We start from the raw sequence: 17,449 nt of genomic DNA, 5'->3' as shown, positions 1-17,449 counted from the left end.
AGACTAATTAGACCTAGGCAGGTCCTGAAGCAAATTCATTTCCCCCTTTTGCAGAACAAAATGAGTTCTCCTCCTTTGGGGGTACTAAACCAGCATGCCGGTGGCTAAAAGCCCAAGATGGGTGATGCTGTGGTGGAAATCACTTCAACTTCCTAAGCCTAACCAAGGAATCTGACCTCGGGTTGGGGAGCTGCAAGTGAGAGGGGCATTATTCTAGAGTCAAGAAATTAGCTTATAAGTATGTTCCAGGAAACAGACAAATGAGGGCTGGCGCCTTATTAGTGCTTTGAAGATGCCAGTGGCAGGTTTTAGATGTTTAGAAATTAAAAAACAAACAAACAAACAAACAAAAAACTGGGTTAGATTCCCACAGTCAGCTGAAGTTTGACAGAATGATATTACCGGGTTTAACTAGAGCCATTAAGAGACTCTTCATTATCCCCACACCACCGCCACCAAAGTTATCACATGAGCCATAATGCAAGAGAGAATTTTCATTCCATCAACAAGAGAGGGAGCCAGTCTATCTTTGTCCAAAGGAAATGAGCAGCCCAGCATGAAGCTTGTGAGGAATCGAGTGTACAACACTCCAATAACATCCCCTGCAGGATTTCCTCAGCGATTTAGTTGGCTAAGCAGAGGCGGGCTGCACTGGAGCAATCTTCCTGTGGACCTAGCTTGCAAGCTCACCAGCTCCATGAGCAACAGAAAGGTCAATTAACGACAAAGAACACTCACGAAGACCTACATTCCACAGGGCTTAAGTATTAAGCTCCAAGGAAATCAAGATCCAGGTCGTTCTCCTGATGTTCAGCAATCTCATTTATTATTTTTCCACAAAGATCTACCACTCAAACCAAGCTAATTTCCTTGGTATCACCTGCGCCTATTTTATATTCTCCTACACAGTGTGCTGTCCCTTCAGCATGAAATGGGTTTTTCTTTTCCTCCTGCCAATCCATTTCTCACACCTTCACAATGACAGCTTGCAAGTTGTGTGGCTGCCTCTACCAGCTTGTCCCCCCTTCCCTCCACTAGACTCTTCTCCTGCACCACATACTCGATCTGCTCTGAATCACTCTGCTTGTTGATAAAGCACGTTCTTCCATTTTGTGAGCCTTCCCCTCCCAGATTTAACATCGAGAGAAGGGACTTCGTCTTACATTTCCTTTGCATTTCCCGGGGTGTTTTAAGCAGTGTTCTCACATTAGAGACACCCGTGTTAGATATACTGATGGACCGAGTGGGTTGTAGCTGGACTTAGATGACCCAGCACACCCCCATACACGGAGCAAAAATTGCACCCACCCCTCGTTCAGATGTTCCTGGCATTCTATAACTTGCCCAAAGCCAGATTTATTGCTCCTGCTGTAAAGTGTATCTTCTCTAAGCCTCACTTAAAAGCTACCACTTGGCAGAAGATCAAGTTAGAAGTGCAGGATAGCAGGTGATGGTGAGGGTAGGAGGGGATAGGGAAGGCAGGGTGGAGCAAATAATTGAAGATCCGAGAGCTACCAGCTCAATATTTAACCTAACTGGTAATTTGCTGTGACAATTATGCCACGAATGGAACACTACTACTATGCAAGAATGTCGCTCTCTAATTAAGAGGGCTCTGCTTTTCCTAGTCACCCGCACTTTAATAACACACACAAAATGAGACTTGGCTCCAGGAGCTAAAGGTTCCATTAGGAGGCTTGTGTAGCATGCGGCTGTGGTGTGCACATCGGCCATGAGTGATGCTGGCCGGTTAAGCCTGCTAACACCTTCAATTCGCCCTCAGATGGAGACAGAGAGAGCACCGTTCAGGCCCTCACCACACGAACCCCATTTGACTGACAGGCATCTTCCCGGAAAGCTTGTGCGTGCCTCCACTGCAAATCGACACACTTTCCCACAGCACCTCTTTCAACCAGGAAGGCTCGGCATGGGTTTGATCCTTAAAGAGTAACTTTAATAAGGATTTTCACAAAAAATAAAAGTCTACGGGAACAAATCTTCCTCTTAAAAGATGGAGAGCAAAGGCTGGGGTTGTGGCTCAGTGGTAGAGTGCTCACCTAGCATGCATGAGGCACTGGGTTTGATCCTTAGCACCACATAAAAATAAAATAAAGATATTGTGTCCACCTAAAACTAAAAAGTAAATAAATATTTAAAGAAAAGATAGAGAGCAAGACAGGAACAGGGATACAGACACATGCACACACACACACACACACACACACACACACACACATACCCCTAAACCTGCTAGCCAAACACTCTGGTATGAGACAAAAGAATATTATTAATATCACGGCTATAAAGAAGGATGCTGCCATATTCTAAACTGACTGCTGGATTCCTGAAACGTGGCTAAGCAAGACAAATTTTTTTTTTTTTTTTTTGCTTAATTAGTGGTTCCTTTATGGAAGGTTTGCTGCCTAGAGAGAGCCCATTAGAAGAGAGCTCATTTGCAGGGATGTACCTTATAAAGCTATTCAGATTTTAAATAAACAGTGGAGAAGGAGATCGGTGGCGGTGGCGGTGGGAGAGAGGGGTGTTATGGAAGCAGAAATGCTTCTGCAGAAGTCAAGCTCGGCATTACAAGCCTGAGTGCTGAGGAGATCAGCTTTCCTAGGCAAAACTATAAGCCTTTAAAATTTTAGGCCAATAGAAATGACCTCTGTACCATGGCTGACTGAAGATATAAATAAACTTCAACATGAACAGCAGTGTCAACCGGGAGAGGAGATGAGAGTCCAATTGGGGCTTATTTTTAAAAAGTCCCGGTTGTTCTGGCTCCACTTCAGGGCAGGGTATTCATGAGCACAGAGCTGCTGCTCCCTGCTGGGAGGTCTCCTGCTGGAGGCACCAGCCCCTTGGTTACCTAACTACTGAAAGGGAGCTATACCACACACAAGTTAAATATAGGATGGGTTATCTGCATTTTACAAGCACCAGGCACGTTATCTGAAGAAGCTGTCATTTTTAATGACAGCACCAACTTCCAATTACCAAACTGGGGAATACACTAGGGAACAGGTACAATTTTATAAGAATGGCTCACCATTATTAAAAGTTTACCTGATCACTTTTTGAAATGGGTATAAATATTAAATGGGAGGCGGTTGGGATTAAATTTTTCACCTTTTTTTTTTTTTTTTTTTTTTTTGGTGATACTGAGGATTGAACCCAGGGCCTTGTGCATGCAAGGCAAGCACTCTACCAACTGAGCTATATCCCCAGCCCCCTCACCTGTCTATTTCAAGGCTGAAAAAACAAAAATTGTTTTCTTGAAAATTGGATATTTTGAGATTTACCATCAGCTCTAAGAAGTAGGGGTGCAAGGTAACAGCCATAAAGAGCCTGGGCGAAGCTGAAAGCCAGGTGTTTGGTTCAAAGCCTTAAATACATCCACAAGTTTGCTGGCAAGTCACCAGCTATCATGACAAGCTCAATACGAATTGGGGTCTGATGACAGTTAAAGCAAGTAGGAATCTCTCTCTTTTTTTATCTTTATGTGGTGCTGAGAATCGAACTGATGACAGTTAAAGCAAGTAGGAATCTCTCTCTCTCTTTTTTTATCTTTATGTGGTGCTAAGAATCGAACCCAGGGCCTCAACACGTGCTAGGCAAACGCTCTTACCGCTGAGCCACAATCCCAGCCCACAAGTAGGAATCTCTTATCCCAAACCCCATCAAACATTATTCACACAGGGTACCAACTTCTGGGGCCTTCTCCCAACTTCTATGGCTTCTACATAGTTTCCTCCATGAGTGTAGAATGAGTAACTGTGATCAGCTGTGGCATGCATTCCTCCATGCAGTCAGTCAGCCCCTGACCTAAATGAATGCTACAGTCCAAATGTCTCAACTCACTTGTTTCTTAGTGCACTCTTTGCTGATGATTCCCGTCTCCAGTGATCTTGCCATCTACTGAATTTTAATTTCACTGATATGACTATGTAGCCCCAAGCCTTGCTCCAAATAGACCACAGTTCCTGGGAATGAGTATCTTGATTTAAAGCCATCTAGAGGGGATATAGCTCCATGGTAGAGCATGTGCTTGGCATGTATGAGGCCCTGGATTCAATCCCTAGCACAAAAGTAAATAAATAGCTGGGCGCAATGGTGCACGCCCATAATCCCAGCTACTCAGGAGGCTGAGGCAGGAGGATTGCAAGTTTAAGGCTACCCTCAGCAACAACTTAGGGAGGTCCTAAGCAACTTAGTGAGACCCTGTCTCAAAACAAAACAAAAAAGACTGAAGATGTGGCTTAGTGGTAAAGTGTTGAGAGCCACAGCCGAAGGAGCCCCAGCAAAAGGCCTGTTTCCCGATCCTTTCAGACCACGCAGCTGCTCGTTGGGGGACTTTTTTTTGCTCTGCCCATGCAACCCAGCCAATCAGCCTCAAGAACAGGAGGAGGGAGGGAGGTTGAGAGGCTTGTGGGAAGCCAGTGGTGGCAGTTGGGCTCTGAAGGTTTTCCTGAGGAGCTGTGTGGTGTGGTGTGTGTGTTCTAAAAATAAAGTTCGTTTCTTTTGACAAGTGGCTCCTGAATTGTGCCCAGCCAGACTGCGGCAGTAAAGTGCCCCTGGTTCAATTCCCAGCTAAGAACATCACACATGTTACGTACACACATAAAATCAAGGAGGCTAAAACGGGTAGCCAAGGAGACAACTGACCAGGTGCTTTTCTCAACGACCTACCAAAATTTCTATCACAAACATAATTAAAAGATTTAAGGATCAGTAACTAATAGCTTTAGAGGAAGAATCAGGTTGATTTATAAAGCAAGTCAAATGTGCTCCTGGGAAGCCATCTCTGCCATGCTGGCAGAAAACGAGGGTTCAGGCCTCTTGGTGGTCACCACCCACATCCCTTGGGTAGGTGGTAAAACCAGGAATGGCTCCAAAGCTTCCCTTCCCACTCTCCCTCCATTAATCTACCAACTTCTAATGGGTCTGCTCAAATTACCTGCCAGCTCTGGATGGCACACAGGGTAAGATGAGTTATCACTGGACTTGGGCAACAGAAAAACAATCAGAGAACCTAACAGGACAAGAAGCACAAGCGTGTATTTTCACAATGCTGTAAAGAAAACCTGTTCATGCCCATGTGAACCTGAGTTTATAACAATTTAAAAAGTAGAAGAATCTGTCAAGAGTGATTCGGCTCCATAAATATACACATCTGAATAGCCAAATACCACTTAAAATGATGCAGATCTATTTTCATCAAAGAAGATCTCCATCATCTAGTGCTTGATGTTACAAAATGGTATGATCCCATTTCATTCTTTTGTGACACTGGGGATGAAACCCAGGGCCTCATGCATACTAGGCAAGTGCTCTATCACAGCTGCGACTAATGACCTCCACCCTCTTTGGCTTAAAACCTGTTATTTATCCACATTTATATATACACAGAAAATAATTAAACAAGTGGTTATTGCTGGTTGATGGGATTATGGATGATTTTGATTTTTCTTGTTTCCAAGTTATTTTTCTAAAATAAATGTGGATGTGGATTACTTGCATAGGAAGTAATGATCCAGCTGGGCGTGGCGATGCACGCCAGTGATCCCTACTAGAGACTGAAGCCAGAGGACTGCCAGTTCAAGGTCAACAACTCAGTGAGACTTTGACTCAAAATAAAAAATAAAAAGGGCTGGGGATGTGGTTCAGTGGCTGAGTATACCTGAGTTCAGTTCCCAGTACCAAAAAAAAAAAAAAAGGCTGAGGATATAGCTCCGTGGCAGATTATCGCTGGATACAGAAAAATAATTATCAATGGTCCAAATTTCCCCTTTATTTTTTCTTTAGTAAGTACTAACAATTCTTTTTGTTGTCGGTATAGGGATTGGGGCACTCGACCACTGAACCACATCCCAGCCCTATTTCCTTATTTAGAGACAGGGTCTCACTGAGCTGCTCAGCACCTCACTTTTACTGAGCCTGGCTTTGAACTCACGATTCTCCTGTCCCAGCCTCCCAAGCTGCTGGGATTACAGGTGTGCACCACCATGCCCAGCAAGTACTAACAAATTCTTAACAAGCTAAATAATAAAATAAACTTACTGTGTTAAGATCCCTCCCAACAAGTGAAAATAAAACATCTAAACTGTTGTATTCTTTTAGAGAATAATTATCTCCAAAGATGTTTGTAAAGCCAGAATTCTCCCTACAGAGTAGATTATAAGACTAAGATGTAGCAAGCCAAACAAAAACGTGGAGGATTAAAAAACAACTACAAAACTCACTCTTTGAGAGAAGGAAACAATCAGTTTACTAGAGGATCAGGAGTGGCCTTCTAACAAGTGCAAAGGAGGAAAGGCTGAGCAACCTGTTTCATTTTCTATAAATAAAGCCTTGGCAGGCTTATTGCCAAAGAAACACAAGTCAATATAAACCTTTATATACTGGGCTGCCAAACTTCACTTTTAGACAGTATATTAATTATGTAGTCAATAACTATGGGTTTCATTAGCGTATTAAATACCACGATCAATATTATTTATACTTTTCAAAGACAGGCCACTCAGGGGAAAAAAAAAAAAAAGGTGGGGGAGAAGGGCAGTTTTGACCCTGCAGTTAAAAAAAAAAAAAGTCAGAACAGCACACTAGAGATTAGTAAGGCTTTAATGGAAAGCATAAAACACTGAAAATATGGACAGAAATCAGATTGTTACCTTTTTATTTATTTATTTTTTCTTTTTTCACAATGAGACTGAGGAGAATTCAAGAACCATTTAAAATAAAGGCGAAATGATTAGATTTTTTCCCTAATTGCTTAATGCTGATGTCATGGTGTACGCAAAATAAACATTGATCTCTAAGTGAAAGATGAGAAATAGAACAACATGAATGGCCTTTCGAGGTAAACTATATCCAAGAGAATTCTAAGAACTGTGGGCCAGAATCTACTTAGGCAACCCTCTGGGACCTAAATCTCTTAAAAGCAAAACAGTGGAGCCAATTTCTGAGGCTGCTCTGCTGGTGATCTGATTTTTTAGTAGGGAAATCTGTTAAGCATCCTCCCTCCAGGGAGCGCCCTCCCTCTCACTCCCCCTGGATTTTTAATCGCATCCATGTAGATATGCTGGTTTCCTTGCACTGGCCAAGGACCAAGTATGGAGACTGGTCCAGCGTCCTCGGACACATGCTGGTAGAGCTGCTAGTCAGTCCCCCTCACTGGGCAGTCAGATACATGCTGGGGAGAAGGAGGAATGCCGGGAATAGTAGATATAAAAGACTGGTTACTGGACTGAAAGCTAGATTACCATCTCCAACCCACAATTTGTCAATCCCAAACAGCGCTGAAGACTATAATTTTCTAGTCAATGCTTGATCAGCAAGGTCAGACAGAAAAGAGTGTCCTTAAATATTGGTGAGACCTCAGCCAGAGAATCAAGTGCAACCCAATTCCCTTCTTCTGAGATGAGGGAAGGGTAAGGAGAAATGAATCTCAACCCTCAGTGGGCCTCAAAGGAAGCCATTCTGTCTGTTCTCAGCAATGGGAGTCATTCAGTCTAAGGTTGGCTGCTTCCTCTTGAAAAAGGAGAGCTGAGGATGAAACAGACAGGGTGGCATCACTCTTGGGGTCCACAAAGCCTCCATATGCTGCATCTACACAAATTAGAAACCAGGACCGCAGCTGCAGGCCGACTGCAACACTGCCCGCATACTTGGAGAGATGTGCAGCAAATGCCAAGCGGTGTGTTGCAGCAACTGGATAGATAATTAATATGATTAGGAACACACAGCGCAAGCATGCTCTTGCTGACTGAAAAGCCCAGTAGCATAATTACTGTTTTCTTACTGGCTCACTGTCTGTACACATTTCAAAGCCTGGTTGGTGTTAGACTGCTGTGTAAACATCAATAAAATCCCAAAGTGCCAGATCATCAGCATTCTTGGGCACAATGGCTTTTCTTTTTTGTGTTTTCATTCTTTTAAAGATGCATTTTGGGGTTGCAAACATTAGCAAGAATGATCTCCAGGCCTTGGACTAATCTCCAAGTTTGTAACGAGTTAACATCTCTCCCAAGTGAACATTTATTATGAAGGCTAATTAATTGCTTTCCAGTTACAAGAACCCTTTGCATTCAAAGAAAGTAGGATTCACATGCATAGAATATACTGTTTATTAAAACAAAGTAAGGGAAACAAAAGGCTTTTTCTCTTCAAAATCCTTTCTATTTAACATAGCTTTAATCAAGAAATGAAACACACAAACACAAGAAATGATGTACAGGTAGACACAGTGTCGTTCACCAACCAAATGCAGCATTAATTGAAGTGAAAACTCCAGCAATGCTTTGTAGTTGCCTGCATGTCCCTGGGGGACAGCAAGTCAATGCTTATCAGCCATCCTCACAAGAAACAATTTTGATTAATATCAGACCCGTCTGACGAAGTCTATTAAATCTATTAAACCCTGAAGGAAGGATAGTCTTCAGATATAAAGATATGCCTTTGATTAATAATTCTACCCTACCGCCATTCCAAGCTTTAACGACGATGTGGCACCTCTAGAGAGAGGCTCTGAATTCCAGGAAGACACACAGACTCAATGCCTGGGTTCCTCATCAACACGCCAGGCTCCCCCGAGGAGGAACCCAAGTTGAAGGCGTCACCACTGGAGAAGCAAAACTTGAATGACATAATTTAATTCACTGTTTGCAGAGTTAGGGTCAATTACTTGTGACATAATTACTGCTTGAAGATAAAGAAATTTTAATAAAATCAGCAAAAGCCTGTAGTCAGAGGGAGGGCCTGGGTCTGAGAGTTTGCACTACAGCCCTTTGAGCACTTTTGTCCTTTGCCTGGGTCCCATGAGGCACTCAGAGGGGAAACTGCCAGTCCACCACAGAGGTGCTCTAACTCTTGACTATCATGTGGGGGTAGGAACGAGACTGACTCCATTTTAGCTTTCAAACTTCTGCCCAATCAGTGTTGCACTGCTCTCTTACATCGCTGCGTTTCTCCTGATGTTCATGATCAGTCTTTTGCCGTAGTCTCTGTAGTCCACGGGCTTCACGTCCATCACAGTGGCCTTAATTCGAGACTCATCCTTTGAAATGAGAAAAGCGGTTTGTGAGTGATAGAAGCCCTGGCATGGAGCAGTGGTGATAACCCGCTTTGCTTCAGTGATTTCAACAAGCCCAGCAGGAGGAAACAGACACACTGATTCAGAGTTCAGTAATTCCCACAAAGAAAACACTGCGTGTGAGAGCCTAGCCCAAAATTCTCAGGGCTGGGACAGTGGCCAAAACATCTCCGCTTTGTGCAGGCCCTTTCCTTCCTGTCCTCAGGCGCTCAACACTCAGAGACCTCAAAGTCTAACTGAATGGCTTTGAGGGGCATCTCTAGTCTTTATTCTTTTTACAGGGGGGCAAATAGGAGCCCCGAGAGGATAAGTGACTTGCCCAAAGCCACACAGCTTGTTTGAAAGCTGATTTTCATCTCAAGAAAAGCTGAGCTGTTGTCAAAGAAAAAGCACCTATAGCAGAGGGGGTGGCCCTGTCTCAGCTCTGATCACTTTCCTTGTCCATAACAAGAGGGGACTTAAGTGACCCCAAAATCCCTCTTTAGCCCAATCCATTCCCTCCTGTCATATCACACTGCTATTTGACATCCATCTCATTTAATGCTTACAAACATCTCACCCAAAGTCTGATAATACAGAATGAGTTAAATGCTGCAGCTAGCAAAGGTTGGTAGACTTCTTCCTTCTCACTCATATATTATCTCCAGGGACTGAGTAGTGCCTTTAGAGGCAGAAAGGGTGATGCCCAGAGGTTGCATGGTCCAGCTAGCAGCTCTCACACTCCTGAGTGCTCAGTACATTATTAAATATACTGATATTTTAAAAAACGGTTAGGAGAAAAGCTTGGAAGTCGAACAGCTTGGGTTGGAATCTCAGGTCTGTTGCTTGCTAGCACATGACTTTCAGGCCAGAGACTCAATCTCAGCATGCCTGCATTTTTCATTGGCAAAATGGGGGCACCACAGGGGGTACTGTGAGGATCAAGTGAGACAACACATGTAAAGGATGTAGGACAGTGGCTGACAGTGCTCAGTGAAAGCTGCTTATCATGCTACACAACCGTAGGACATGGGCAATTAAAGGAATTTTCAGGGTAATTTTAACTACGTGTGACCTTTGTTTCATATGTTGATTAAACTTGTAAGAGTTGTGAGTCTAGTATACACATTACCATTTTTTTATCAGCACACAGACAAGAACACCAAACCAAACAAAAACTCAGATTCTAATGGAAAGGGCCATATAGACAGCATTTCCCTGCCTAGATGTTCAAACAAGACATTGAACCTGAGTTTGTTTCCTCAGCTGACAATGGGGTAAGAGTGCCTCAGTGCAAGGAAAGTTCCACAAGTAATGAACACAGGGTGCTCAGCCCTGGGTCAGGCATTCAATAGGCCACTCAAAGACTCCAATACTGGAACGTTGCCGGGGAGCAGTCATTTCCCACTGTTAACCCTTCTGTCTCTGATGACCTTACTTACATTGTAGGTCTCCAGTTTGACCCTGATTTTGAATGTGAAAGATCGAAAGTTGGCGTTCTGGAAAACTTCTTCAAATGCCTGCTCATTCTGTAAAAAACAAACATAAAAAACTACACATGGGGGCTGGGGATATAGCTCAGTTGGTAGAGTGCTTGCTTTGCATGCACAAGGCCCTGAGTTCAATCCCCAGTACCACCAAAACAAAAACAAAAACAAAAACAAACTACACATGGAAACTAGTGGATTACTTATATAAGAGCATGTGTGTGCATGTGTGTGTGTGTGTTGCTAGGGACTGAACCAGGTTTTTGCACGTGCTAGGTAGGTGCTCTATCACTGAGCTATATCCTCCAGCTTTTTATTTTTTGAGACAGGGTCTTACTAAGTTTCCTAGGTTAGTTTTGAATTTTCTGTCCTCATGACTCACCCTCTTAAGTAGCCACTGTACCTTTTGAATTATCATGCCCCCCCAACCCCACTTGAAATTACTGAGAAACGACTTACAAGTGATGTTTCATCACATAAAACCATTTAAGCAGAATTTTATTAAAAATTTCAACACTCTAGAGTACCAGTCTCCCTCCCTGTTCCATGACCTCCCCTCAAACAAATACTAAAGGATACTCAAGTTCCTCACATAAAACAGCATAGTATTTACATAGAACCTACGAACATTCTCCCATACACTTTATATTATCTCTAGATTACTTTTAATATCTAATACAATGTAAATACTGTGTAAATAGTTTTGTATACTGAATCGTTGGGGCAAATAATGACAAGAAAAAATATGTGTTCAGCTTAGATGCAATTTTTTTTTTCCAAAAAAAATTTTTTGATCTGTGGTTGGCTGAATTTCAGATGCAGAGGGTTGACTGTCATCAAATTCACAGAAGCAGAATGGTGGTTGCCAGGTGCTGGGAGAAGTTGGGAATGGGGAGCTATTGTTTGAATACAGTTAGTGCCAGTTAATTTATGTGCTTCAAAATGGTTACAATGGTAAGTTTTATGTTATGTTTATTTTACCATATATGAAAAATTAAAAATATTCTTAGAAAACACATTTCTAGGGGCTGGAGATGTAGCTCAAGTGGTAGCACATTCACCTGGCATGCGTGTGGCCCGGGTTCGATCCTCAAAAATAAATATTAAAAAATTATCTCTCTTTCTTAAAAAAAAAAAAAAAAAAACACATTTCTAAGACTTCAAATGTTTGTGATGGAATTGAGGTTGTGGATCAGTGGGAGAGTGCTTGCCTCACATGTGTGAGGCACTGGGTTCAATTCTCAGCAACACATATAAATAAATGAATAAAATAAAGGCCCATCAACGCTAAAAAAAATTTATAAAAGAATTTGGTGAGAAAGCTGGGTATGGTGGTGCATACTTACAATCCCAGACTCTCAAAGAGACTGAGGCAGGAGGATCTCAAGTTCAAGGCCAGCCTGCATAACTTAGAGACACCCTGCTCAAAATAAGAAATATAGCCAGGCGAGGTGGTGCATGCCTGTAATCTTAGCAGCTGGGGAGGCAAAGGCAGGAGGATCACAAGTTCAAAGCTAGCCTCAGCAAAAAGTGAAGTGCTAAGCAACTCAGTGAGATTCAGTCTCTAAATAGAATACAAAACAATGCTGGGGATGTGGCTCGGTGGTCAAGTACCAAAAAGAAAAGGAAAAAAAAAAAAAAAACACCCCAAAAAACCCAGGTGGGAAAACACCAGAAAATGTAAGTTCAAGTTGTCATTTATTTCATTATTTCAGTCTCTGTATAAATACTAATTTAGTAAGTACATATAGACAGGTAGAATGGGCAAAGGTCTGGGAATATCTAAAAACATAGTCCTTTCTCTCTCATTTGCATTCCTCAATGCTACTTAAAGTTTTTGTATTGAAAAAAAAATTCTGGTAAGGCAAGTATGCATAAAACACATAAAATAAACTTATAATAACTTTACATATAAAACTAATAGTTGCTATAAGTAAAGTAATTTGCAAGCATATGGAACATGAAAATGGCTTTATCATATGGACCTCTTTACGTAAATGTTACTTGAACAAAATAGTCATTCTCTGGGCTTTCAAATGTAATAAAATTATATATTAAACTTTAAGAAAATTATATAGCCGCCATTATTCTTCCAGATTAGGAAAAGCATGGCTGCACACATGCTCCATGAGCACCATGGCTCTGCACCTGGACCCTGTGGAACACATCTACAATCCCAACCTCTCTAGAGGCTGAGGCAGGAGGACCACATGTCTCGGCCAGCCTGGCTAACTTAGTGCAACCCTTTTTCAGAAATAAAAAAGGCTGGGCTGGGGCTGGGGCTGGAGCTCACTGGGAGAGCACTTATCTAGCATGTGTGAGGCACTGGGTTTGATCCCCAGCACCACATAAAACAAACAAACAAAAGAAATTTAAAAAAGGCTGGGGGTGTAGCTCAATGGTAGAGCACTTGCCTAGCATGCATGAAGTATGGTTCTATCCCCAGTACTACAAGGAAAAAAAAAAAAGCCACTATGCTTCCTGAGGGAAGAGTTCCTATATATCCTTATTCACCAGCAGTAAAAACAGTCAAATATAAGCTCATAAAAAAATCCTGAAAGGCTGACTGGAGCCTTAAACTCTGATATGAAAATAAAGGACCAGATGAAATAGATAAAAGATACCATCACACTTCAAAGTCAATTCCAGTTATTTTTGTAAAAGAACTTGTTGCTTCTAGTAAAGCAAGCAAGATTATAAAATAAAATATATCTTACATAAAAATGCATAAAATAAACTATAATAATTTTATATAAAACTAATAACTTCATTATATAGACATTTTATAAGTATCATATTACCAAAAATAAGTTGTTCCCTAGGCTTTCAACATGTACATTAAAAGAACTTGTGACTATTTTCAGAGATCTCATGGACAATTTAAAATAGAAGTGGGGACAGAATCAAATAGAACCAAGGACAGAAAGGAAAAAAAAATGGCAAATTCTCTTTTCTTTGTGACCTTGGTAAGCATTCCAATTTGGAGGAAATATGGGGAGGCTGGGGGTGGGGACAACACATATATATAGATGGATGCCGATTTTCATGTCCTAGAAAATACAGGTTTACTAGTCTTCTATGTTACATCTGAGCAACTTAGTAATTAATAGTCTATTCTCTGCACTAAATAATCCTAATATGTAAAAATTCGAATTTGTAAAAATAAAATGGGTAAAATCTTATGAAAGAAAATTGCTTCATAAGAATTATATCTGATGATCTTTAATAGCAAGCACCTCATGTGTACATTTAAAACAGAATTTGACTCAAATGTTCTGGAAGGCATTTATTATATTAAAAAGGCACACCTAAACTCTGGGTTATTTACCATCCAAATTTGAGTGATAAGAAGCACACATAGTATCTATATGGAATAAACAGGTGCTTTATTTTGTCAGGCCTGGTGGCACATGCCTATAATCGCAGTGATTTGGGAGGCTGAGGCTGGAGGATTGCAAGTTCAAAGCCAGCCTCAGCAACTTAGTGGGACACTAAGCAACTTAGATTGTGTTTAAAGTTAAAAATAAAAAGAACTGGGGATGTAGCTCAGTGATTAATCGTCATTGTGTTTAATCCTCAGTAACCCTTTCCCAAAAAAGGTGCCTTAATAGTAAAGCTTTTTTTATATACCTGTTTCATTACCTCATTGTTATACACATTCAGAATGGACAAAATTATAAAAAAATCAGATGTGATAACAAATAACCACCAGACTATGAAATGATATATAACACCCAAAATTAGGAAACCAAAAAATATTAAACAGCAAAAAAGTGCTCATTGTTATGAGAATAATTACAGCTATAATAAAATATGTGGCTAACCTTCTCTTTTAATTCCCCAAGATAAGCAGCGTTTTGTCCAAGGATAGCTTCAGCAGACTCCTGGAAACAAGTCACCCACTGATTTTCTTGAAAATCCGCAATATTTGCCTAAAATACATAATTTTATTATTTCAACAAAGAAATAATAAAAGACACACTGAAAGCAAGAGATTAACTTTTTCCACTCATTAAAATGATTTTCAAGAGAAAAAATATTACCATTACATATAGATGTAGTTGCCAACTTAGGGTGATTTGACTTAATAATTTTCACCTTATGCAAAAAATCATAACCATTCAATAATTGTTTTCCACATTAAGTTCAGTATTCAATAAATTATATGAGATTCAAGACTTTAATCATAAAACGGGTTTTGTAAACTGAGTGTGGTGATGTACACCTGCAATCCCTCAGCTTGGGAGGTTGAGGGAGAAGGGTCACAGGTTAGAGGCCAGCCTCAGCAACCAAGCAAAATCCTCCCTCAAAATAAAGGTTGGAATGTAGCTCAGTGCCCCTGGGTTCAATCCTCATCAATCAATCAATCAATCAATATGGGGGGTGGGGACCAAACAGGCTTTGTGTTGCATGATTTTTGCCCAGCTATAGGCTATTAAAAATGTTCTGAGCATGTTTAAGGTAGGTAAGGCTATGATATTTGGTAGGTATAGTAAATAAATTTTCAACTTAAATATTTTCCACTTACCATGGATTTATCAGGATGTAATCCATTTAAGCTAAGGGGCACCTGTACTATATCCTAAAAACTGTGAAAGATATAGAAAGGAGTTTAATATGGAGGCTGTGGATGTGTGATTTCAGAGCTCAGTGGGGACTGAGCCTAACCAAACTCTCCTCCAGATGCAAACTCCAGGCACATGGAATCTAGGTCACCTCCAGATGCAATGTGCTATGAACTAAAGTTTTTTATTTTTTTCCTTGTGGTGCTGGGGATTGAAACATATGTCTCTGAACTATGTCCCTGGCATTTATTTATTTATTTTTTAATTCTAAAAAAATTCATGTTTGCCTCGCATGCACTTCAAGGCCCTGGGTTCAATCCCTAGCACCGCAAAAAAAAAAAAAAAAAATCTGCTATGTTGACAAGGCTACCCTCAAACTTGCAATCCTCCTGCCTCAGCCTTCCAACTTCCTGACAGGAAATATAAACATTTTTAAGGCTTCTGATATATTATTGCCAAATCATTGTGTGGAAAAATGCAAGAGTGCCTGTTTTATTGTATCATTACCAGTTACTGTCATGAAAGAAAAATGAACAATCTTTACAATACAAAAAAGCAACAATCCCATAGGAGCACACAGTCACATTCCTACCATGGCTAGAAGAACAAATTACCCATAAGAAAAATAACTAAATATAGGCACTGGCTGTATAAGTACAATTATTGCTCTCCAGAAATGCCATTTCAAATTAATTTATCTTCATAACTGTTAGCAGGTGAGTGCCACCAATACTGTAAGCTGTATGACATGCACAGAAGACTGAAATCAGCCAGGGCATCTCAACATAACTTTCTGGCATTGAAAAAAAAAAAAAAAAAAAAGCTTTTAGTAGCTGAAAACAGACTGCTATTCAGTTGAGTGAAAGGCCCTTCCTTCCTTATTTATAGAACAGTAATAAGCTCTTCAGCACTTACTCATCTGTAAGCTTCCTACCATGAACGATCTTGTTTCTGCTGTTGTATCCACAGTGCCTGGCACGTGGGAATGACTCAAAAAATACCACATTGCTTCTCATCTACCCATTCTACTTACCGACAAGATCATGCGGTATTTAAAATTGGCAAATTCACTGTCACACTTTTCACAGCGGTACAATCCATTCTGCTGGTCAATCACTTTCTTATTGCAGTCCTGAGTTGGGCAAGCCTGGTACATACAGTTCTCTTTGCGAAGATACACCACTGTTGCCACAGAGCTAAAATAGTCTGCCTTCAGAAGAAAAGAATGACAATGGGACACTGAGCACCAAGCCTATGTTCAGGACTAGACGCAACGGCAGCTCAAAGCCTACATACATGTACTCAAATTCTTAAGCTCACAAAGTGAGTACAAGGAATCATGCACTCTGAATAATTCAGAAATAATTCGTACTGCTTACAAAACCCACAAAGGTAGTAAACCAAGTTCTAAAGCATATAATTCCTTATCAACACAAGAATACATTCTAAATTAGACTCAATTAATTAATTAAAACTGACATTGTTTTCATCTTTGAAGATTATAGGCAAGACAAAACTTGTTCCTCCTTAGCCTCAGACCCTCTAGAGGCTACAAATCTAGGAAATAGACTAATATAGATCACAAAAATCTAATGCAGCTATGATTAGCCAATCCTCCCACATGAAAATCAAGGACTGTGATTTCTAGGCCCTAGATTCACCTTTATCTTTGTCTAGGCCAGAGATAAAGCTAGATTTTTTCTGCTAAAAGCTGAACAGTGAGGGCTGGGGTTGTGGCTCAGAGGTAGAGCACTTGCCTAGCACATTAGGGGCCTTGGGTTCAATCCTCAGCACCACATATAAATCAATAAAATAAAGGTATTGTTTCCAACTACAACTGAAAAATAAATATTAAAAAAAAAAGTTGGACAGTGAGTATTTTAGGCCTAATGAGCTATTCAATAATACTGTCTATTGCAACTACTCAACCCTGCTATTATGGGGCAAGAAGATCCACGGTTAGCATGTAGATGGAAGCATGTGGCTATGTTCCATTAAAACTTTATAATAGGTGGCAGGTTAGACAAGACCCTAGGCCTTGTTTGCCAACTCCTGGTCTGAGTCATTCAGTAGAATACAAAAATACCAATGCCTAAGAGATGTGCCTTCTAAGCAAAGAAATCATGAATGAGTAAATCTAGCAAGGGATAAGTCTTGTTTTGGGGATTTTTGTTGATATTTGTCTTTTCTTTTAGCACCCCACAGAGGATCTCAGATCTTAGTACTGGCAGGTAGCAGCTGACTCTGGGTGTACCCTGAATTCAGAGTCAGGTCAGCATCACCATGTCTTTATGATATCTCAGACCAAAAGAGGCAAAACAACGTGG

The 17,449-nt window shown here is 40.8% G+C and overlaps 1 protein-coding gene and 1 non-coding gene across 2 annotated transcripts in view; both read right to left on the bottom strand.

The window, feature by feature from the left end:
- Positions 1-3,153: 3,153 nt before the first annotated feature.
- On the bottom strand, positions 3,154-3,226 carry Trnaa-ugc (transfer RNA alanine (anticodon UGC)). Its single transcript has one exon. It is a non-coding gene; the product is annotated as a tRNA-Ala (tRNA).
- Positions 3,227-8,019: 4,793 nt separating this feature from the next.
- Positions 8,020-17,449, bottom strand: part of Rpa1 (replication protein A1) — a 54,733-nt gene continuing 45,303 nt past the window's right edge. The window contains exons 14-17 of the mRNA XM_076870208.1: positions 16,156-16,332; positions 14,382-14,489; positions 10,513-10,599; positions 8,020-9,055 (exon numbers count right to left, since the gene is read on the bottom strand). Of these exons, the coding sequence (XP_076726323.1) occupies positions 8,951-9,055; positions 10,513-10,599; positions 14,382-14,489; positions 16,156-16,332 (477 nt within the window). The 3' untranslated portion in view covers positions 8,020-8,950. The remainder of the gene's footprint in view (positions 9,056-10,512; positions 10,600-14,381; positions 14,490-16,155; positions 16,333-17,449) is intronic.

The sequence above is a fragment of the Callospermophilus lateralis genome, chromosome 11, assembly GCF_048772815.1.
Source record: "Callospermophilus lateralis isolate mCalLat2 chromosome 11, mCalLat2.hap1, whole genome shotgun sequence".
NCBI classification, from domain to species: domain Eukaryota; kingdom Metazoa; phylum Chordata; class Mammalia; order Rodentia; family Sciuridae; genus Callospermophilus; species Callospermophilus lateralis.
The sequence above is the reverse complement of the archived record's forward strand: the minus strand, read 5'-3'. Positions and strand labels throughout refer to the sequence as shown.